The 24,093-nt window shown below is 40.4% G+C and overlaps 1 protein-coding gene across 6 annotated transcripts in view; it reads right to left on the bottom strand.

Annotated features, from left to right (window-relative positions):
* The window catches only part of AFF2 (AF4/FMR2 family member 2), a 329,690-nt gene that overhangs the window by 11,687 nt on the left and 293,910 nt on the right, over nt 1-24,093 (bottom strand). For 5 of the 6 annotated variants that reach the window (XM_027882169.1, XM_027882168.1, XM_027882172.1 and 2 more), the window contains 9 exons: nt 19,766-20,000; nt 17,715-17,854; nt 17,093-17,156; nt 13,563-13,699; nt 10,170-10,241; nt 9,711-9,804; nt 6,950-6,997; nt 6,396-6,445; nt 2,149-2,363 (listed from right to left, as the gene is read on the bottom strand). In XM_027882169.1, the coding sequence (XP_027737970.1) occupies nt 2,149-2,363; nt 6,396-6,445; nt 6,950-6,997; nt 9,711-9,804; nt 10,170-10,241; nt 13,563-13,699; nt 17,093-17,156; nt 17,715-17,854; nt 19,766-20,000 (1,055 nt within the window). The remainder of the gene's footprint in view (nt 1-2,148; nt 2,364-6,395; nt 6,446-6,949; nt 6,998-9,710; nt 9,805-10,169; nt 10,242-13,562; nt 13,700-17,092; nt 17,157-17,714; nt 17,855-19,765; nt 20,001-24,093) is intronic. The other variant, XM_027882171.1, reaches the window with a different exon arrangement.

Genomic DNA, 24,093 nt, shown 5'->3' with positions numbered 1-24,093 from the left:
CAAGTTCCTGAGAGAGAGAGGCCAAGAGATTTGTCCTGTACCTGGGACTCACAGCAGAGTCTGGGGTTTGCACTGTCCTGTTTGCTGTCATGGGCATTTTGGAACTCACAGTCCACGTGCCAGTGTGCCAGAGCTTGGGCACTGTGATGGCTGGTCCAGCTGGCGGAGGTGAACTCGAGATCTCTGTGGGGACAGGGATGAGTCCTGTCCCAGCCAGCAAGATATAGGTGCTTTGAATTATTTGAAAGGTGCAGATGACATCTACTAAAACAACTACAGCTAGGTTTCATGAAACACAGCATATTTCTCATGTCAAAGTATCTTAAATACATCCTTCTGTAAAGAGAATCCATCATGTGATTGATATGATGAAGACCTGCAGAGCACCACAGCAGTTCTCATACACTTTTTGTTACACCATCAATTTTTCAAATTGCAGTTCAATTGTGCTAAAGCATGCATCTTTAAATCATGTATTTAATTAGAAATGAGGTATCTTTCCAGACAAAATGTAAAGACAGACACAGTATAGCATGTATGAAACCCTGATCTCTCTCCGATGGTTTATAATACTTAAATCAAATTTGAAGTAACACGAACTTTCCATTCCCTGTAACGTGTCTGCAGTTTGTGAAACAAGATATGAAAGAACAGGTCACAACCCTACACGTCTTGCTGATGTGAGGAACCCTTATTCATGCATCCAGTCCCACTAAAGTCAAAGGGACTGCTCATCTGAATAAAGAGTATTCCTATATGGCTTTGCAGAATTGGGTTTATTTGATCGTAAATCAAAATGAGAACAAAGGAGAGTGTAGGGAGGAAAATGCAGAAAGAGAGTCAGCAGGTTTTTTCTCATCCAGCTCTAGGACTGATAACAGCAGTGGCTGGGTACATTTTCTGTCTGCTGGCTGAATGCCTGAGCTATTTTGATTCAATACCAAGTAGAACATTTAACAACTCCACAACACACAGAGCTAATTACAAGATTATCACCATCTCTTTCTCCTATCAGGGCATCCTTCTGCATTCCCACTGTAACATTCTGCAGTACATTTGACAGGGAATCGCTTTCACATTTTGTGAAAATGGATGCAGCTATGGAAAAAATCCAAAATGACTGCACTGCTACTAAATTAATCAATGCGAACAAAGACAAGAAGCAGTGGGGAGGACTGGACAGAACTTCTATTATTGTTCCTCATCCAGGGATAGATCATTATGTCCCACCATTCAGACATAAAACTCTATAAATCTCAAGCTCAGTTTCTCTAAATCAGTGGAAATTTGCCACTGACATTAATGGGAGTAAGATCAAACTGCATACAGCAAGCACATTTGTCAGGACAAGTCAGCCATCTGAAATCTCACTATAATTTAAGAGAATGAGCCAACTCATGATGAGAATATTTCCTAGTTAGGCTCTGCACCTCTAGTGTCAAAGAAAGCTTTCTCAGTGATTTGTGTGAGCCCAAAGCTGGAATGTGAATAATTACATTATCACGGGGAAGTTCACAGCTGGCCAACAATACGCCAAATTTGTCCTTTAGTTATATCTCAGCCACTCCACTATACTTGATGTAACCCAGTCACAAACTGCTTGCTAAAACTCCTTTGAAATGGCTGTGGTAAAGACTTCTGTTTTGTTGCTAGAAATAAACAGATTTGCAATCCAGCCATGGGAGAGTCAAGGTCATGGCTTTCAGTGGACATCTCCTAATCGGACTCCCTGCATGAACATAACATCTAACGTTTGCTTATTATCCTAGCCAGCATTTTAATAGTCTTAAACCCATTGACAGAGCGGTCTGAAAATAATCGCAGTGCCCTACAAGACGCTGAAACTGTGAACGAATTCGCAGACTCAAAAGCTCTCATCACTTGGGGCTCATGTTCGCTAAATTATTTGCCAGCTGCTCTGATAACCCCATGTTCAGAGTGTGTTACACATCCCCCTCTGTGCCTGACAAGAGAAGATACGCATTGGCTACGGCGACCAGCAAGCAGATTTGGTCTGTTTGCTCAAGCTGTCACAGTTGTGCTCTTAGATGCGGTGGCTCCGGGTCCAAACGCAGAGAACAGAGGGAAAGCTAAAGCTGGTGAGCCAAAGGGGACAAAGAAAAAAAAAACCAGCAGAGAGTGGGGCACCTTTGTTCTCCTTGGTCAGCTTGTCAGCCATGTCCCAGTGCTCGTAGCTCCGCAGGACGTTGTTGGTGATGTTGATGTGGCTGGCAGCCATGTGGTGGATGCGCTGGGGGATGGTGATGGTCCCCGCCGAGGAGGAGCCGGCGGTGCCCGTGGTGCTCCCAGCAGAGCTGACGGGGGACGGGCTCAGGGACATGGGAGATGGTGTTTCTGTGCTCCTGCGAGAGGGAAAGGGAGAGTGAGTCCCCCCCTGCACGCCCCACTTCACTGCCATCGTAAGTGCACTTCAAAAGTTAACTCTGCACCCCAGTCAGGGGAGAATGTGCAGTGGCTATCTCCTGATTTTATGAGAAAGGAGAGCTTATAAACTGGGGATGACTGAAAATAGAAAGGGATTTAATTTTCCCTTTAAATGAACCTGTTATTTAAAAAAAAAAAAAAATCTATCATGAAAATAGAGCAATCTTTCAGAAAAAGAAGAAGCATCTCGTAGCTGTAATGATTTTTCTACCTGCTGCCAGAAGCTGCAATGGCAGTTAGAAAACACTCAATGTGCAATATTGGCTTATTATCAAAGTATTTTCTGGGAACCACTATGACAGTTTGCTCCGAAAACAGTCACCACAATAAGTAAAGAGCAAGTCTTAAAAGCACCCTGCTGAGCAGTATTAGGTCCTGAGGGTACTGTAGGATTATGAATATCTCTATAGGATTCTTTAAGGCCATGGAGATTTGTTCTAATTGCCTACAGTTTCATCTGCACAGTTCTGTACAAAGCAGTGTTTTAAGTTACCTGCTTAGTGTGGCACTAATGTTCTAATATAGATTTTCCTTTAATTCTAACACCAGCAATTAGGAATCACCTGCTGGCTGCAGGCAGTGCTGCGGTCAGCGCAGCAAGCTCTTGTTTAGAGCTGTGCAGTGCTGAACGCTCACAAAACAGTTATTCTCTTTGAAAATTTACAGAATCATAGAATTGTTCAGGTTGGAAAAGACCTTTAAGATCATTGAGCCCAACAACTACCACAGCACTGCCAAGTCCACCACTAACCCATGTCCCCAAGTGCCCCATCTACATATCTCACATCTTTTAAATACCTCCAAGGATGGGGGCTCAACCTCTTCCCTGGGCAGCCTATTCCAGTGCTTGATGACCCTTTTGGTGAATAAATTATTCCTAAACCTCCCCTGGTGCAACTTGTGGCCATTTCCTCTTGTCCTACCATTTGTTATGTGGGAGAAGTAACAAAAACTACCCTTCATCAGATCAACGCTCCCACCCAATCTGGTGTTATCAACAAACCAAGAAAGGGTGCCCTTGATCCCCTCATCCAGACCATTGATAAAGATATGAAATAGGACTGGCCCCAGTACTGAGCCCTGGGGAACACCACTGGTGATCAGTTCCAGCTCGATGTAACTCCATTTGGAACCACTAACCTAAACAAAAGCGTTCTGTTTGCTGTGGAATGCCCTTGAGATGCAGGGCTGCAGGATGAACTGCTACCACGGCACAGCTTTGGCCTGAAAGGCATTGATGGCTGCAGATTTTCCAGCAGTGCCCTGCTATTACCTGTGCTCAACAACAGGCTCCTGTGATAAATTCTTCTTCCAGAGCTAGAGACCATGTTGGTTTGGCAGCTAGTAGCTTTTAACATGGCTTATATGTTAGAGTTTAAGCATATCCTAATGCACAAACGTTTTATTTTTAGGTCTCAAAACATCCTGGTTATCTGACGTGCCACAGGAGAGCTGAACTATACTAGATTAGGTCTGGGAGCAGTTAAAAATGATAAGTATCTGAGGATACCAAGAGTATTTTGTTAGAGCCACTCAGAACAAGCTGACGCACTTCTGCCAAATAAAGCACATTGTTCATTGGATTTTCCCTGTTGTGCACAGCCATTATTACTGTGGTGAGTCTACTAAATCTCTGTATTTTGTGCTTTCTGTTGCTAGAGGTGGGAAACATTTCTGTAATGAAACCAGAGAAAATTTGTTTCATTGCCAGCCTGGAACCCAGGCCAATTTTGTAGAGCTTCACAACCCTTTCAAACAAGAGTAGGCAGAAATTCCAGTAAGCCCAACTGAGATTTTTGATGTTTTGAGATCCTGAGGACACTACAATGCGTGGCAACGGATCAAGTTTTGCTTTGTTTAAAAAATAAAAATAAAAATTGAGATTGCCCCACTGTTTCCCCATTCTGCACCAGGCTGCTGATCCATCTCCAGTGATGCCGTTACCTCTGTGGTGTGTGAATTCTCTTCACACCTGGCACAAAGTTGCAGGGGAATAAGAGGAAACTGTAGAGTGAACAGCCCTGGGGAAGGCAGAGCACGTGGTGCCAGGAGCAGCACCAGGCCTGTGACAAACTGGGGGCTACCAGGAGCCACCTGAGATACACAGCCACTCTGAGCCAGCTGGAGAGCTTTGCTTCTGAGACTCCACACAGGGGGGGATAGAAGACCTGAGTGTGGACTGTGGTCACAGGTCAGAGGTGTCACAATAATGCTGTTATAACACGGCCTTGTCATGTTCAGTTATTCTCACATGTCAAGTGCTTCCTTCTCTGAATAAAAGACAGAGACGTGCCCTTTCAGAGCTTTTGCTTCCTTATCTCCAAAGTTAGTGGGAAGAGACTGATCAGCTGGGTGTTACATTAGAACTGATGCTGACCTGAAGGCTGGGTTTCTGCTGCCTACTTTGTGGTCAGACAAGAATTTTCTCCTCCAGTCAAAACCCACTTATTCTAAATCCTGAACACCCAATAGCTCCTTTAAATAGCGAGGGAGGTGCACACACTTCATCCTGTCTATTATAGGACAGGACTAAAAGGATAACTTCTGCTCCACGAAATGTGTATGTGCAAGCCACTTCTTAAAGAAAAAAAAACAGATGCAATTCTCCAGTGGTCTATTTTGTCACTAAAACTTTATGTAAACATTTATGTATTCTTACTGCAATACAAGGTTTCACTGACATTTAAATGCCTCAAAAAACTGGCACATAATGAATAATTTAATTGAGTAGCTGCTTTTCCAGTGTTTTCAGCTTTTTTTTTTTCCCCCCATATTTTCAGCTTTTATTTAAAGGTGACTTTGTATTTCAGCACTTTGTGTTATGATCTATACTTAAATATCTATACACACAGTCAAAATAACTTTGTGTATCTGGGGTGTATATATATATATATATATCTACACCCCAAAACATTTTGAATTACCTAAGACAATATTTTTCTTCAAGCAAAATGTTGGAATTCCTGGGTTTGCACTCGTCGAAAACAAAGTCTGTTTGAAAACTTCAATTCTTTGCATGCTAAACTTCAACCCCTTCTACAGTTTTATTACTTTGTTTCCTTGCCGTGTCTAATACTCCTTTCTTCTGAACTACCAGGAAGAGACCATTAACAGCAATCATTTTCACCTAGAATTGAGCCCACTGAAGTCAAGATGGAAAGAAAGTTAAAGTCCTTCACCTTTGTTTTACCTGTATCTGTGTGATACAGGATGAAGGAGCAGGAAAGATGTGTCAGGTGGCAACAGAGATTGCAAGATAAAGGCAAGGTTGCAGCAGCAATGCACCTTCATTGAGCAGCAGATCATAACTGAATTACCCTGACTTCATATCTGAGGCGAGGGTGTTTTAATGTTAGCATAAAGCCACTGATAATTGGCTGACTAAGTGCCTTCACATTTTCACCACTATTATACCTTCAGTTTTATTAAACAGCACTTACCATATATCAATGAAATATTCATTGGTCTTTCATTGCTGAACGAATCATTGAAAAATCATTGCAATGAAGGTTAACTTTACTTTGGCTTCCTAAAATGACACGGTCCTTGCCAGCTAATTAACAGCTATTTTTATGGCCTTCATTTGGCTTGAGAAGCAAACTGTCAAAGAATTCAGCACAGACCCACCACAGGTGATTTCCAGACTTAAGGGGGCTTTGCACAGATGAAGGTGTGTTTCAGCTCTTCCTTCTCAATGGCTCACATGGGTACCTGATTTAGTCTGGTGGGACCCCCTCACCCCCACAAGCCCAAGGCAGCTGTGCGACCAATTTTGTAGGCAAAAAGAACATTTTCTACCTAATACATATTTCAAAGACACCTGTACTTCCCAAAATGCTAATCCCATGGCCTGTCCTTTGCCTTCAGAGGCACAAAAACACTCCCCCCCCCTCCCCAAATTTTTGGAACCACTTGCTCCCAGATAGAAGTTCTCTGCAGCAAATACTCACTTTCCATTGCCGCCCCAAGGGGAGGGGGCCTGTGAGGCTTTTGAAGAGTTCTGCAAGTACAAAACCAAAATGTAAATACAGGTGATGCAAGCACACGAACACTGATGACAGAAGCCTCAACACTCCCCGTTTTCACTGCAAGAGCTACAGTGCATATAGCAGAACAGCTCTGCCCATCGGTCCCATAATTAACTGGCTGGTGGATGATTGGTAGGTTCCAACCAGTAGCTTGAAAGTCACTTGATGAAAGAGGGAATAAGTTCCAGTAAGAGCAGATGTAGGTCATGAAGAAGTGGTTTAATTACCACTGAAACTTATTCTACAAAGTAAGTTCTTCAGAGTGCAAATGACTGCTTATCATTAGGGGGACCTTCAATACTTTAACAAGGAACAGAAAGAATTTGGCTTGATGCCTTAATGAAATTAATCCCTCCCAAATCGCTAGGGAAGGTGGCTTGGGATTCAGATAGGAGTATAAATAACATTTCTACTAAGGATCTGCTTGAATGCCCTTGTTTTTATGTATTTTAGTTGCACAAATTGACTTTCCTTACCTGCTTACTCATTCTGCCTTTCACGTCTGTGTAGCACCTTGTAAAACCCTGTACAAAAAGATTGCCGAGCAACAATAAAGCCCAGGTTTTTCCAGACTTGCTCAGACTGAGTGGTATTTTATTTTCCATACAAATTGGTAGTATCAGAGCTGAGGCTATCTACGTGTGCTCTCTGAAAATAATCACTCAGCTCCCTTGCTAGGAGTCAGCACGCACAGTGAAAATTCAATCAAATTTTACAAGTTCTCTGCACAGAATTACCATTATTACAAGGCTCATCCACTTACTGTAATCACTATTTTGCATGGGAGGCACAGAGAATCAGTGAAAACCCAGAGCCTACCCTTGACTTCTAAAACACAGCAAACAGCCCAGCAGTCCTGACCAAGGCAGCAAACATTATCAAACCATGACGCTGGCCTGGCCTGTGCTTTCTGCACAGCACATATGGAATGTGTATTTCTGCCACCCGCTCATGCACAGGAAGGAAGGAGATCCTAAACCGCCCTGCAAAGTTTTCAGGGGTGCAGAAGAAGGTTTTGATGTTAGGTTCTACTGTCTGCGGATTGTTCCCAACATTACCTGGAGACAAATTATAGACCTGTCAAGATTAAGACTAGATCTCAATTGGAGTTAGTTATTTGATACTGAAAATATTTAGCAAAAGTATTTCAGTGACTATTGACAACACATTTTCCAAACCCATAAAAATCTTCCTCAAACTTTCAGGGGAAACACCTCAGAAGATGTCACTTTTTCTAATCTTCAAAGGTTTATACTCAATTTAAAAAATTATCAATTTAGTTATATTTTACTTCAAGTTGTCTCTAAATTTCAAAATTGCTTTCATGATGTATGGGTATTTTCTGTATTTAAATGTCAAAAATATCAACTTGGAGCTTTTAATTGGAAATTAATCAGTACCAGCTCTGTCCATGAATGGTTTCAATTTGGACAAAGTGGCATTTGTGAGGAAAAATACGAAAAACAATTCAGCCAAAAAATTCCTCTCCAGCTCTGCTGTAAACAGTGGGCTGCTTTTCACTGTTAAAACTGTGTAAGATTCTGAATAACAACTCCATTCAAACACTTAATCTGTTTCATTTGTACTACAGATTCTCGCTAGTGAACACAGAGAACACTGTGCAGCAATACAAAACTAACGTCGTTAATAGCTCCCATTCTTTTCTTTTCTCCTCCTGTGCCTTTATTACAAAACATACAATCTGTACATATAATCTGTATACACTCAAACACTACTTGTAGCAAATGAGTTACAGTGCCCACAGCACACACACTGTAACATTTGCTGAAACACTCAGCTCCAACTGGATGCCTAAAACAGCGTTTCTGTCTATTTTACTACATTTTAAAGTTTTTTCTCTGATTTTAGTTTACATTAAAAGACATTTTCTCTGTGCGGATGCAGTAACATGGGATTATGCTGGGAGTATTAATATATTCTCCATTGTACCTATTTGCACAGCTAGGCAAGTAAAGTGGTTTTAAGGCAAAACAATCCCCCCTGCATCCCTTTTTTTTTTTTTTTATCATTACTTTCTGCAGAAAAAGTTGATCAAAACTATTTGTCTAATAATCTTTTTTTTTAACAAGAGAAAATCTACATTCATCCTGGACAAAATCCGAAGTGGATAGAGCAAATTTCATGAAAATGCTGAGGTTAAAAATATGTCTAGTTCAAATTTAATTTGTTTTGCAAATCCCTGACTGAAAACTCCATGAGCACAACAGAGGCACTACTAATGGTGGCAACAGAGACTCCGTTAAAACACAAGATCAGGAATAACATTACTGAAGTTGCAAAGATAAACAAAGAGAAAACACATGGGAAGTCAGGACTGTGGTTGCTTGCATGATAGTACTGGAGTTTTACATTTTATCACCATTTACATGAAAATATTAAAACTGCAGTATTAGAGGTTTTACTGGTTTGCAGTACCAATATATGTCAAAGCCTGGAACAAATTCACAGCAGCCGAAAACACCAACAAAAAAAGACTGATGGGCTGACAAGGCAGTATAATTACATAATTATAGAATAATATGTAGTAATAAAGTACTAGAATTAATGTATGCTTCAAGCAGCATTAACCAGTAAAATATAAATATCAAAACCTTGGCAGAGCTGATGAAAGATTCTATTTCTCTCTTAATCCAGCAACAGTGAGGATTTGTCATTCTTACACTGGGTAAACCTCATTTGACAAGGTAAAACAAAACATCCCCAAGTCATGACAATCAGATCTCCGCTCAATTTAAGGTAAAGGCAAACCTTCAAGATGTAGATAAGGCAATTTGAAGTTCCACAGGAATAAAAGGAGAAATCTCTGAGATGGCAATAAGCTTCAGCAAATCTCACTGAATTGAAAATCCAAACCTAACTAACTACAGCCTAAATAATTGCTTTATTATGGTTCATTGGGGGTCAGTTCATAATCACTTCCACATTGAAACCTTGAAAGAATCAGGTTCCTTTCTGGAAACTTGCATAAACATTACATGGTGTTGAGAATAATGTTATTTTAGTAGAATTACTGAGTATGGTCCTTTGAATCAAGTGACTAATCCAAAAATCCCCTAAATCACTTCTGTCCCCACTCCCTGGCAGCAATCTTGCCTGCATTTCCCAGGGGAGAGGTTAAATGTGGGACTTTAAAGTCACGCAGTTATACTTGTGAGAGCTCTCAGTGCTGGTATGACTTTCATTTCATATCAATAAATTAAAAAGAATAAAGATTACCTTAAAATATTCCATCAGAGATCTGGAGTACTTCATAGCATGGTCCTTCTTTAGTTTAAACATTCTCAAGTAGAGAAGTGATAAGCATCGGTAGCTGTGGTAATTAGGAAAGGATTATGTTAATTCCATTGCTTAATGAAACCTATAAACTGTAAAAAAAAACACCCCAAACTGACCTATATTTTGTAGTTTCTGTTCTGAGGTTAAATTTTGAAACACAAGCGAATGGAGAAAGAAAAAAAAAAAAGTGGTCAAAAGCATTAAAATCCCATCTTGATAAGAGTATAAATTAGAAGAATAAATGTTTAGTCAGCTGCTGAAGAAATCCATTAGTTATCCTTTAATAGTTTAATGGAAAACAAGAATAATGATCTTCTGTAAGCTGCTTAAGTAATCCAGTACTTTTAAAGTCCTCCTTAAGATTTTAGCTGCTTCTCTCATGGTCGCAAAGGGACTTACCATAAAACTGCTAATTTCTTGTCCCCTTCTGTGGCAGAAGAGCCTGTGAAATTCTTGAGTCTCATTGCATACCTTGTCAGAAAGGTGAGGAGAGAAGAAACTGAGAGTTAAGATGTTTCCAAGAGTACTAGTAACACTGAAAAATAACAGCCACACATAGGTATTCTCCAGCTGCAACAGCTAATGGTCACAGTGTTCTGAAATGATGAGATCAATGTAAAACTCAACAGAAAGCACCACTTAAAATCTGGACGGCTAAAATAAATCACCAACCAATTTTCCGGGCCAAGAAGGTGAACTATTCTTGGATATATTAATGATATTCTATCCAGCCAACTAGGCTGAGTCCTGCAAACATTTGTGATGAGTGTTGGACAGAAGCATAAGATCTTGGCCCTATATGTACTGAAGTGTAAAGTAATGTATAATAAGGTTTTACATATAATACTTTGGGCTTGAATAATATCTTGAAAATCCTTCTCATAAATGCTTCTTCTAAGCTTTTAATATATTTTATATAGAAAATGGTTTTAAATACAGGAAAGGTCATATTCACAGCTTTTTTAATTCATAGGTTCATTAATTTATGAGTCTTGTGTACTTGGTCTTCCCTCTCTATTTAATTGCTGCTGTCCAGCATTTGGATGATCAAAGATTGAGTATTCCTACCTCTCATGTCTTTTTTTTGCTTTAACTGAGCACACTCCATTCCATGCATTTAGTCTCCTGAAAATCAATTCATCGCATAAAATCATTGTTCTGAGCCCTAATGCAATTTCACAGGTACTTGTGTTAGAATAAGTAATAGGGTTCAGCGTTGCGTAAGAAAGTTTTAAGGTATCCAGGCAGTCTTGATGAGTCCTCATTTACAAGGGGGTAATGGAGTGCAGGCAGGTTGTGCCGCTCTGGCTCTGCCTTCTCCCACCACCCCCATCATCAGCTCCCAGCTGTAAACACACCACCTGATGTGCTTCCTCCACGCCCTGTCTCACCTGCTCCTTGGTGCTGTTGTTCTAGCCATGCTGAATGAAACTCATCAAACACAAAGATATACGTCTCTTTGGGATTTTCAGTGTTAAGTTAGGGATTTTAAAATTATCATTAACTTAAAACACATTTGACAGCCAGATCTCTGATATTCCCAATCTTTTTGATGCTCTACTTGCTTTCACAAATAGGCGTCTGATGCAGATACTCATGACAGGCACAGGGAATGCAAAAGGGTAAAACTATGTTTCTGATAAAGGGAGGAGTAAAAGTGAGAAAAATCTCCCTTTATTCGTTATCTCGCAGTAAATACCTATGTCAAAATTAGCAGCCACACTGAGAAAGAGGCTTGGCACAACTGCATACTTGGTTTGTACATTCAGCACACACTGCAGCCCACAGTAATTATACCTTTGTCCATGGAGTTTACTGAGCCTGTACCTGCTGACCTGGCAATCACCTTTTGTCCATTTCTGATCACTGACAGCAATTAAATAAGCAAGTCAGTCTCACTGGCTGCTACAAGATGCTGCATGCAACAGTTGGTATGTTAAGCTCCACCTTTGGTGCTGGGTGGTGGAACTGATCTCACTTGACTTCAGCTATTTAGATATTGGAGATCTAACATAACAAAGTTCTCCAGATTCTTCCATAGCCAAAAGCAGTCCCAAAAGCAGTTCAGGTGCTGCTTCCATGCCCAGGTTTATCTATCACGTAGCCTGCAGCAGGACTGCGCCAGGACCAGCAAGGCAGCGGGGCTGTGTATGCCAAGGAGCGCTGGCTGCTTCCACACACAGCCATGCACTGACTCCATCCAGCACCAGCACTGCAAGGGGCCTGCAGGTATTGCCCATCTGGGAGGGACTCCTGGAGCTGCCATTCCCTGACCTGAGTGGTGCACGTGTTATGACTCCTGGATGAACACAGATTTTTGGGCCATGAGCTCTGAACAGAGAAACTGCTGGACGGAGGGGCAACATTTTGAACTGTGCTGGGTGGTTTTTCTTAAAAAACAAAAGCACTTCCTTTTTAAAAGAATATCTCTTTAAGTACAATTTATCCTGCCATGCAACTGCAGTTACGTAGTTCAGGACAAGTTTTGGCACAGCAGAGCAGAGGCTGCTCCTTTTCTAGGTCCTCTGCTCTCCAGGGTTTAACATGGATCAAGTGTTGAGTGAACATAATTTTTTTCTTGAGTGATCTACTTAGATTTTCTTCTTCTCTTTATGAAGTGCGGAATGCAAACCCATGTTTTTAAATATTTAACAGGCATATTATTTACCTGAGAGTAAGAGCTTCTTAAGATTCAATACATTTTATTATGCAAATACCCACTTGCTCAAAATGTAAAACATGCATTATCTTGGCAGTCCCTAATAGCTAATCTGGCATGTCAAAAAACCACTGTTGTCATATTAAAAACCAAATATTTAGGGCCTGATTTGCCTCCTTTTCTTTCTCTTGTGCAAACTTCCAGTAATTACACTGACATTAACAGTGATATTCCCAGCATACACTGGGGAAAGCAAAGGTGCATCACAGTGAAGAGGAAAAATCCTGTTGTTCTATTTACAGGTAAATTTAATCCTGCTTGATTTCACTTTGATAATTTGCTCAAGTAAAGCAAACAAGCCCTTAGTTACTCAGGAGACCATTATTTCTACAGAGCCAACACTGAAACAGCTAAAAGGAACAGTAGCAGATTTTAAAGTAATAATTCAGACATTTTATTACTAAGTAAAGGCTCTCTCATCCATATTCTAGCCTACGAGTCTACAAAACTGTATTAAAATTAATTCAACTGTTTCACATTCCTTTAACTTCAAAAATACACTGTTTTCAATACAATACATATAGAAGCTTCCTCTCTGGCTATGATCTTATGTCCCAAATTTTAGCTTTTTTCTTCTTTTTTTTTTTTTTTTTTTTTTTTTTTTTTTTTTTTTTTTTTTTTTTTTTTTTTTTTTTTTTTCTTTTTTTTTTTCTTTTTTTAACAGCCAAGTTATAAAGCTCTAAAACTGGGATTTGTAATAGAAATTCTGATAGACTCCCTTTAATGTTTTGAATTATAAAACTACACCTTTTAAAAGACAAGTGTCATTGCCAAACAGTGAAATTACTATACTTTACTTCCACCCACTACATTTCAATTTTAATTTTATGAATATTGCAAATTATAACACTCACATTATAACCTCTAAAGGGGATAATTTATAAAAGCAGTGTCCATCAATTATAAATTTTCCATGACATTAATAAAATGGCAAGAACTAATTATGATGACTTCTGAGATGAAGATGCCTTGGACAAATCATTAATACGTTGAAATGGTATTTTTTAAAACATAGCAGGTTCTAATTATGACTGAAATGAGATGATGAAAATGATCACAGAAAGGACATTAACCTGATGAGTTCCACAGTCTCCGAGTACATGGTGTATGGAGATTTAGCTTCTAATGGATCTCGCTCCATAGCGTTCCCGCACTCGATGAAGGAGAGGGCAGCATCAGCATAATTCACTGCTTTGCCAAACTTCTCCAGCTGAAATGGGAATGACACCGTCAAGAAAATCCTTCAGCTTTAATTTCTAGGTAGGCAGATCATCATACAAAGGGACACTAGTGTTAGGATGAAAGCAAAGTGACACTGGTAATTAAGAATGATTTCATACAGTAATTAAGGCAGGGCCTATTTTTTTTCCCAGATCTTTTCAGGCAGTCTGTGGCTGGATGCTCCACAGAGGAAAGTCAGTGTATGTCCACTGACATGCATGGATTTACATGGGCAAGGAGAGGCACTAAGCGTGTTGGAACACATCCATATCGCTCCTTGATAGATGAAATAAGTTTGAATGTCACTGTGCAAGGGTTAAATACCAACTCCATGGCATTTGTCTGATGTCATATTCTGTGTTAACTGTTGATCAAAAAAAAAAATCTCATCACTTATGTGATGACTGAAAGAGCAGGGAAAAAAAAGGGAGACAATATAGCACTGCTGAATATTTCATTTTACTAGGATTTTATTGCAAAAGGTTTTAGCCCTCATAATGGTTGTGATTAAACTGACTTAGACATACTGATTTCTTTTTTTATGTGTAATGAATATTATATATGACGTTTTTATAGTACGTATTTTATAATAGTATTTAACATTTTCAGTTTTTGATAGCTGGATGTAGGAATTCTACTAATGTGGCATTTGATATAGGAGATCCAATATACTTTAAATAATTTAAAAATTTCTTTCTATGTCTCTATCAAAATATTTTTGATGCATCTGCATATGTTTCCATTCACAAAAATGAAGCCTATTTTAGCAACATATTAAGCATAACATTTATCATTGGTCCAAGATAACAGTATATTTGTCTTTATGGCTCCTGCTAAGCCATTCTTATAGCTAGTTCCCTCTGCACACCTTTAATTTCAAGTTCTGGTCTTGTGCATTGATTACATACAAAGCCTTTGTATAATTTTTAGGTATTAAGTGAATGATCAGAAGAGGGGAATGTTTCTGATTGCTTCCCCTCTATTCTAATGGCTGTTTCTCAGTTATATTCTTCAAATTCCTTTTTTTCACTTTGAAAGAATTTCCATTCAGTTTGGAAGAGAAAAAGCCTTCCAGAGATGCCTTCTTGTGGTATGAAAAAGGAATCTGGCTGCAAGCAGATTTAGTACAGACACAGAGTTCAAGCCAGAAATGGGATCTGATCCTGTGGAGTAGGTGGAATGACTCCAGCTCATCACATCTCAGTCAGGAACACAGTGAGGTCTCCAAGATCTCTTCCATATGGTACAGTCAGTTGCCACTGCAGCAGCCCACCCAAATTAGCTGATCCCTCACTGCAGCCCCTGACAGGGAGAGGTTTCCGTGGGGTTGCTCTCGTAAGACATGAAATGCCCTGCCCTTCACCAGAAATCTATTTTCTGTACAAGCTCAGGAACAGCACTGCCACAAATCTCATTAACATTTGCTGACACATTTTGAGGTCACATGCATTATCTTTCTAGCCACTGCAACACATCTTTCAATGCTGCCTGTGCTTTGTCATGTCAGCACCAAGTAACCAGCAGCAATTGTTTCCATAGGACAAGTAACACTACGGGATTGCACAGCAAATGTGTTACATGCAGATAATTTGTGTGCAGCTGCATTGGGTGGGGAAAAAAAAAAAAAAAAAAAAAAGTTGAGATCTAAACAGCAGAAAGAAAAAGCAGATTCTTTGCTCGTGAATGTTTATGTCTGCCAACAAGCTGATTGCAGTGGACGGCCTCGCAGTCCCACCAGGGCACACGGGGTGTCAAACTGCGTGCGGCAGGCACGGCCTGCCCGCAGGCAGCTCTGGGATGTGCTGTGCCTGCTCCTCTTAGTTCTGCTCGAGAAACACCCCTGATTCTGCAAGGCACAAGCAAAGGTAAGAGGACAGGAGACAGGTCAACACTTCCTGAGAGTGTCAGGCTGTGGAGGGAGCTGGATTGACACGGCGTGTTGAGATCATCGGGAGCTTGAGCCTGTAAATATTTGCTCGTGTGGAGCAGGTATCCCTGTGCCAGAACCATGTGTATTTTGTTTAAAGGTCACCCAGCTGTGGGAGGTGTTGTCAGCCTGCTCCTGCCAGCCTTTCCTGCCTGAGCTCTGCCGAGCCAGGCTGGAAGCCATCAGGCCACCTCCTGTAAATGGGCACGTCGGGAGGGATGACTGTTACCTTACTGACAGCCACAAGCAGGCTGCCAAAAGCCTGAACCCGCCTCTCACAGAACACACACTTGGAAACACTGTGCCCCAATCCAAAGGGAGCCCAGAGAGCCGAAGCAGGCAGCTTGACACGTTAGCTCTCACTGACAGCAGAGGGAGAGCCATTTCTTTTTTTGTTTGGTTGGTTTGCTTTTTAAAAACATAGCGTGTGATTTTTTTGTTTGTTTGTTTGTTTGTTTGTTTTTTAAGACAAACACTGATCTCCAAGCCTAAAATCTCCAGTGTGGAGTGACAGAATATGCATGCAAAATCCCCACAAATAATAAAGTGAGAGGTGAATAATCACCCAATTTCTTTACAGCTGGGCTTTTGAGGGGCAAAGAGATGGCCACATTCCATTTTAGACATCTTACTTAAACTAAGTAGAGGAACCAAATTCCACTAAATCTGCCTAAATGAGCTGCTGCTTTGCACCTGGTGTAGCTTACAGGAGCAAAGTCCCTACCTACAAAGAAAACATCTACTAAAGGCACTTCAGGGCTGGCAATAGTTCAGATTGAACAAAGCCTGACAATGCAATCTGCCAGACCATGCAGTTTTATCAAAATCAAAACACCTTGGAAAATTGGGCCAATCCTACTGGAATTTCATCTGGAGCAAAATGAGAGAAAAAGCTTTCCCAGGACTGAACTCCCTCACAGCAAGATTTTTTGGGAAGGTTTTCTTTACCAATCTGAAAGCATGCAACAAACCCGAATGTACTACATAAAAATGAATGGTTGCAAATTTTATACAATTGGATTGGAAACAGCAGTTCTACCACATGATAATGGGGTGGGAGGGTGATTTGCTTGTCCTGACTTTCTCCCATGAAATATTTCAATACTTCTGCTTTAGGCCCAAAGTGAAGAGGAGCAACAAATTTCAAATACACATCAACTTTCATGAAATTATCTTGCATCCTTCATAAACAGCATGATTGTTGCTCCTCCTTGGAAGAAACACCAACTATTGTAAGGAGCTTCTTTTTTTGGGAACAAATACTTAAAGGCTGGGAAAGGTGTTCAGGGTTTGACTTGTGCTCAGTGTGTTTATGGAGAACCATCTGAAGCATACTTCATGCCCAACAGCAGGGTTCCTCTTGGTTTCAGAGGCTTTAGAACATGTGCAGAATGTCTATTTTTCTATACCAAGTTCCACAGTGGACAGAAACAAAAAATTCCAGTGATAACCTACCAATGCATCTGCTTTATGCTTCAGCTTCTTAGCCTCTTGCATGTAATAATCTGCATTGTGAAGCCTAAAGAGACAGAATCAATTAATTCAAGTCTTTGCCTTCCTACAATTGGTCAAACATAGTTTAAAAAAATTGCTGACTGCTTTCAAGAACAATTTTGACACATATGCCCACTTATCTCTTTAAGTCTTAACCTGGTATCAATCTGAAGCTGCTGCATGCAAAGACATGATGGGTGACCCGAATGTAAAATAAGTAGCTGTAGAAACTGGCCACCCAAAGGACTCATTAATATGTGTTGAACAGAGGAAGAGGAAAAATATTTTAAACTAATTAAGTATAAGAAGTTTCCATTAGAGGAGCTAAAATAAAAAAAATGAAGAAGAATTACCGTGAACCAACATTCATGATCTGAAAACATTTATCAACAGAGTTCTTCATTAATCAGTGACAACTGTTCATTTGTAAAGATTAAAACTGTGTATGCCTTTGTGCAGCACTATCCACAGAGGTGCCCAATGCCAGCACTGTAATCAAGAAACTCTCTTTCCCTGGGAGCTCTGCTTGAATGGAAATCCCAACTACAGAACATGCAGCTAGCATAGAGTCAATAAAACTTACACATCATCAAATGTTATTTTGGGTCTTCTGGGCTCAGAATTCCCATTGGAAAGTGTTGGCATTGCAGACCAGATGTCTGGTTCTAGATGGCTGGTGTCAAGAAGAGTGTTGGCTGTTGGTGTATTATGAGATTCTTCCTCCTAGAAAACACAGGACTGTTATTCACAGTTCCAACAAACACCTTCCAACAATTTCAGTGCTCACACCCACACCCTCCACCCCCAAATGGAAACAAAAGTCCTTCAAACAAACAAAAAAAAAGGCTAAGACACAAAGTGGCACTTGCAGATACCCAACTACAACCAGGTTACCTCACCAAACCACCCTTCCATTCCTCATATCATGAGTCTAAGATGTTAATTAGGAGGTATGACTGCACTCCTGAGTCCTCACCCGAATTCAGTAACTTACACTTTTGGGTGTAATCTTGAGGTTAATATAGCAATGTTACTGACTAGAGACACTGGTTAAAGCAAGGGTGAGAAGATCTAATGCAGGAGGGCTGGATGTAAACTCAACTTCCTTCAAGGTGTATCACTAACGTAACCTTTTTTTCTGTATTGTTAAGGTGACTGAAGAGTCTGCTTAGATTTCAGCAGGGAGTGATTTCTGAACTCTTGCTACAGAGAGGAGAATGGAAAGCAGAAGTCAGGAGTTGTGACTTTGATTAAAACCATAAGCATAACAGAAGCATTTAAATCAGGCAATTGCAACTTGCAAGGTTGGTCCACAACCAGATAAACTAAATTACAGACGAACCAATGAACTAGGGAAAGAATTTAAGAGGGAATTTATTTGGAGAAAATTATTTAGAGGAAAAATATTACATATATCAAGGTAAGAGATTAACCAAGGATAAATCTGACTAGAGATGCTGGGATGAGAGGAAGAGGCCCTGCTGTTTACATAGCATTGTTTATTTGCTGACATATGCAGTTCATTTTGGCATTGATTTCAGTTGAAGGCGTGTGTATTACTGTCGCAGCTTGAAGTGACACAATGATATCAGAAAGCAACAGGGATGAATGAATAAGGTGAAGCGATTTGTCACCTATGATCCAATGCAGCTTGTGAGTTTTACTATTACAGTGCAGGGTAACAACCTCTCACAAAGTCGTGAACTGTGAAAAATGGGGCTGTGCACGTCCTTTTCTGTGGCAGAATTCTCCTCCTGTCTTTTAATCTTGACAGCAATACTAAGATGCAGTTTGATACTAAATGATGTGTTTGAAGCTTATGAGGGAGGACTGTTTTCTAAAATGGGTGAAAATTCTAATGTTTCCCTTTTCAGGCTAAAAAGAGGATGGCAAACTGATATAAAATTTTACTTTGTTTTAATGAATTTCCTATGTAGTTTTGGCTCTTTTTCATGTATTTTCAGCAAAAAGCTATCTGAATCTGGTGAAAAGCAAGCAGGAAGGAACTGGCTGTGTGAAAGCCATTGATGGGGAGATGGCCCTAACAGAATGCTGTTTTTCTAGGGGGGGGAAACCCCTATTTACATGGTATCTAAAAGCTTATACATCCTTCAAGGAGATTAGGTGTAAATAAACCTTGCTGCTGGGAGCCTGCAAACCTGAGAGAGGATATTAACATGCTGAGTGTGCTGTGGACAATTAGCTTTTTGTCAGATTTTTTTTTTGTCTGTTTAGTTTAGTCTGCAATATTCAGCAGAACTACAGTGCTTATTTCTGGTTGAGAATTTGGGGCAATTATTCAGGTGATAGTCCTAAAGTTTTATTTTCAAAATGTATGTGCTGCAGCTACATAGTCAGTACTAATTGCAGCTAACTGGTGGCTGCAAAGGCTCTTCTGTGAGGCTTAGGGAGCTGCTGTTTCAAGGAGTTAGAGACAACTCCACGTAGACGCCGAATGCTGACCTAAAAATGGAACTTGCAAGAGTTGCTTATGCCTTGCTCCACTACTCACTGCCCTTGAGTGTGGCTACCTAAGCATTTAGAAACAGATACTGTGGGGGGGAAAAAAAAAATCAAACAGAATAAATCTAAGTTAACTTTATCTTGTTCACACAATCGAGGCTGGATACTTACACAGATTCCTTTGGGGTTAGAAGAGGATTTATTTTCATTCTTTCTGTGTTTAGAGACAGAGGAGGAAGAGCTGCTGGTCTGGGAGGTGTTTGTGACAGCGGTCTCTTGGCTGAAGGAGCTGTTGTCACTGCTGTGCCGCCGGTGCACAGGCTCATCCAAGAGCGGCGATAACGGAGGAGGGAACAGCTTCTCTTCTCTTTTCTTTGTCACCTTCTTCACTGAGCTACCACTGCTCCTGGGACACAGACAAAACCAGATGCACTTCAAGAACCTTGGTTAACCCTCCACAGCACAAAGCTGTAGATTTTATTTACTGGGAAGGCAGCTCTGCCCTCAAATCCGTCCTGCAAGTCTCCCTGCGCTACGAGGTGAGTCACAAGGGGACAGGCAGGGACGACAGAAGAGCTGCCTCTGCCATTTCCATGGCTGCAGAAACCTTCTGCTTTGGAGGACAACTTGCAGTGCATTAGTACAAATTGCACTCAATTTAAATGCTAATTTGAGTCAGTCTTCATTTGAGAGGTCATAGAGGTTCTGACTCAGCAAAGTGCTGGAAAGTTTTATGCACGGGGTTATTTCCTTTGACATCAAGTGTGACTATTTATGTTTTTAACATTAAGCATCTTTTTAAGAGGTGGATTAGGGCCCACATAAGCAACCTTTGCAAAAAATCCAAATAGCACACGGCATGAGAACCAAAAGAAGAAACAACTGCAAAATGATAATCGTAACAATAACAAGATAATAATTATTTAACCTCTAGAATAAAACCAATGTTCAACACTATATTAAAATGATACATTGAAGCTGGCAAAAGCTCTTGAGCAAATATTGGCTGATGAATTGAACGTGATTCAGAAAATGAATGTGGTTTTGACATGAAAGCTCAAGTAATATGATAATCTATTGTCTGTTTTATGTACAGAAATTGTTAGCTGGCTAGAAATGGCAGCTGTGATACACAGTAAAAACAAAAAAACCCCTGGTAGACCTTTTTCCACTCCAATCCATCAAAAAAGAAAAAAACAAACCCAACACCCCACTGACTGTTTAACACGTTAATCTACTCATGGATTTTTATTTCAGGTATTGTCCCAGCTCAGTCAATGAAGATAACCTGAATTTTAATCTTTTCTTAGACATCTAATATTGTACTACATGATCATTTACTTTTCATGGTTATTGACTAAAATTTCAATAACAAATTAAGTCAACAAGAATTTATGTTTTGTTCACACTTTTAGTCAGTGTCAGGAATTATAGATTTATTTTGCCTTACAGTAATCAGGAAAAGAGGAGAAGACAAACCAGGCTTCCTTACTCCTTATTTTGGAGCTCTTTCTCTCATTTCAGTCTGGCCTCTTCTGCAGTTTCACCAACAGTATCAATATCACAGTATCACCTGCTTTGGTCATTCCCCTACTTTGGGCCTTTGGTGATACAGAAATACTTCAGCCTGTCTGTGAAATCCCAGAATGAAATCAAACAAACTCCTCATGTTTCAGGTTTTACAGCTTGTCTACCCAAAACTATTTTAATTCAACTGAAGCAGAGTTAAAAATATCTTATTTGAAAGCCTCTGATATTAAAAGATCTTCAGATGAAGAAATAAAACGAGCCCAGAATTCATATTGCCTTGCATTAGGACGGGGATGGGTGCTGTCCTGCTTGGAAAACACATGGGCCCGAAGAAGATCAAAGGAAAGCAACCATGTTGGAACAGGCTGGCAGCTCTTCGAGGAGACTGATTTTATGCACATGTGGTCCTGCAATATGTCCTCCAGAAAGTTCTCACTCAAAGCTCCATCTGTTAGCTTTCTGACCCCCCAAAGGGCATTTTGGAACTCAGACAAGTTACCATAGTTATAGCACAATAACACTCTGAACTCCTTCCAGAGGAAAGTTTTCCAAAGGAGGGTAAGCACTGCCCTGACAAAGCATCCACGTGTTCTTGGGTTGTACAGAGGCAAAGCAGACAAAGTTAATGAAATACCCAGGAGCAGAATCCAAACCCTCTGCCTCCCAAACACATGCCCTTCACAGGGAAGCCTGAACATGCATGCATGGCTGGGAGCACAGAGCACAGTCATTTTCTGTGCCACTGTGTACAGATGAGTGTGAAGCTCTTCTTTCTCCCCAGGAGAGCTTTGCAAAGGGGAGAACAATTGGGTCTGCAGCTCTATCTCAAACTCATCTGAAGAAACACAGAATGGGAGGCACTGAACAAGTCCTTTTCAGGATCTGACCCTGCACCATGAGTGAGGTTCCTCAGCACACCCGTGGCTATTTTTGGGGCTAACTCTCTGTCCACAGAGTCTGCCACTGCATGGGGAAATTTTAGACACATAAAAAGCAACTGATGCAGCGTTTCTCAGCTGCTGCATAGAGCTGGAGGGATTAAGAGGGTAGGACAACAAAAAATTAAGAAGGCTGCAGGTGCCATGGTTAAAACTTCATAAAACTTCACCAGTTCACTTAATCTTTGGATGGGGCACAAACCAAGGCATAGGTGCAGCTACTCAACTCTAGCACGCAAGTCATTCTGTGGGTTGGAAAACTTAACTACACAGGAAAATGCACTAGAGAATATTTTTTCTACATTATCCCTTCCCCCAACGATACAGTTATAATTCTGTCTGTTTTTTTTTTTTTTTTTCTTTTCTTCCCCTACTGCCCACTTAATCCTATGAGGTTTTGGAGGAATTAGGATGATAATTTATTTAGCAATGCTACCTCCCTCAGATTTACTCTAAAGCATTTATGTTAACAATAACCTCCATGAAATAGGTTGTTACCAGCAGTTAACCAGATTGTCATTTTGCTTTGGGCTGTTAATGGCCTAAGAAACTGGTCTTTGATTGCAGTAATCGCTAATTTTGAATGAATTTATTGCAATAATTACCAGGACTCAATGGTTTAATTTGCTGACATGATTGTTAGTTAAAATATATTTAAAATCTAGGGAGAAACACAATAAAAGTGCAAGGAAAAACTACAAGCAGAACTGATGGTCTTGTGGCTGCAGGGTTTAATCTTTTGTGTCTGAAAAGGCCAATTATCAAGGAAGTAGAAGGTTTCCCATCTGCCTTTTTTTTTTTTTTTTTCCCTCATCCTGGTTTGTTTTTTTCAAAACAAGCAAGCAGGCAACAAGAGGTCAGTGCATGAAGAAGGGAGGATTTCCAACTACTCTCACATTTCAAGCTGCCTTTCTTTGCTCTTTCTTTATCCACTCCTTGTGGTATCTCTGGCCTGTTAGTGAGACAAAGCCACTATCTCTACCAGTGCCTCGGCTTTCCTTTGCTCCCCTGGTCCACAATGAAATGCTGCACATTGATGGTGTATCTGAACTTTCTGCAGGGGGTTCACAGGGAAAGGTCACTCCCACATCAGCTTGGACCAAATGGCAGCAACTGAGCGAGGCTGAAGTCACCGCCAGAGACGTGAATGGAAGGAACCCCAAAGAACGCTACTCTGACTACCCAAGGGATTGGCTAATACATATTGCCAAGTACAGGTGCATCTTCAGCTAAAGGTCAAACAAAAGGGAAGAGGAAATCTTGGAAAACAGGCAGACATGCTTGCCTCAGACAGACTTCCAGCACGCCTGCTAGATAGTGGGCCTGTTTCACTGGTATGAGTCCAGTTTGAAATTCAGACTCACAGTTTGCATCACCGAATAACTCTCTGTGTTGTTAAAAACAGCCAAATGTTGGTGAATAGTGCTGTGTCTAGCCTGGGTCTACTGATCAATTATTCAGATATAAAAGGTATTCAGCAGCAAATACAATTAATGCTTAATTTAAAATTGCTCTGGCAAGCAGGTAAATATAAATAAATAATCCTCTGCTGAAAAGCAGGCAGCTGATCCGACAAAAATCCAGCCTTGCAGCAGCATTTCAAGGTATTACTATGAATTGGACAAAACACTGAATCATCTATTCCTTCACTTGCTAGGAAGTATCAGAAATAATCTTTTGGGAAATACAGTGATCTACATTCAGTTGTATGTCTCTGGGGGTTCAAAACCTGAATTACCAAAAAATATTGCATTTGTTTCAAGCAAACTCAGAAGACACTAATAACAACTGCAGTGTGATACAGGTCTCAGTTACTGTGGTGGAAAAGTGAGCAAATTTGTTCCAAAACTTGAGGCAAATGAGAGAAAAAACTAGCATATGGAAATAACTATTGATGGACACAATTATGTTTTAACAGAGAATACCAAAGACTTAAAAGCTCTGAGGAATCAAATTAATGACCTGGAAAACAAGCTCAAATTAAGAAACATCAGGTTGGGGGTGGATCCTTAGGGCCTCCTGGCGACAAGA

Source organism: Empidonax traillii, unplaced genomic scaffold (genome assembly GCF_003031625.1).
Source record: "Empidonax traillii isolate 1590-97213 ecotype Southwest subspecies unplaced genomic scaffold, ASM303162v1 scaffold102:size1114253, whole genome shotgun sequence".
Taxonomy (NCBI): domain Eukaryota; kingdom Metazoa; phylum Chordata; class Aves; order Passeriformes; family Tyrannidae; genus Empidonax; species Empidonax traillii.
This window is presented reverse-complemented; position numbering and strand designations above follow the sequence as displayed.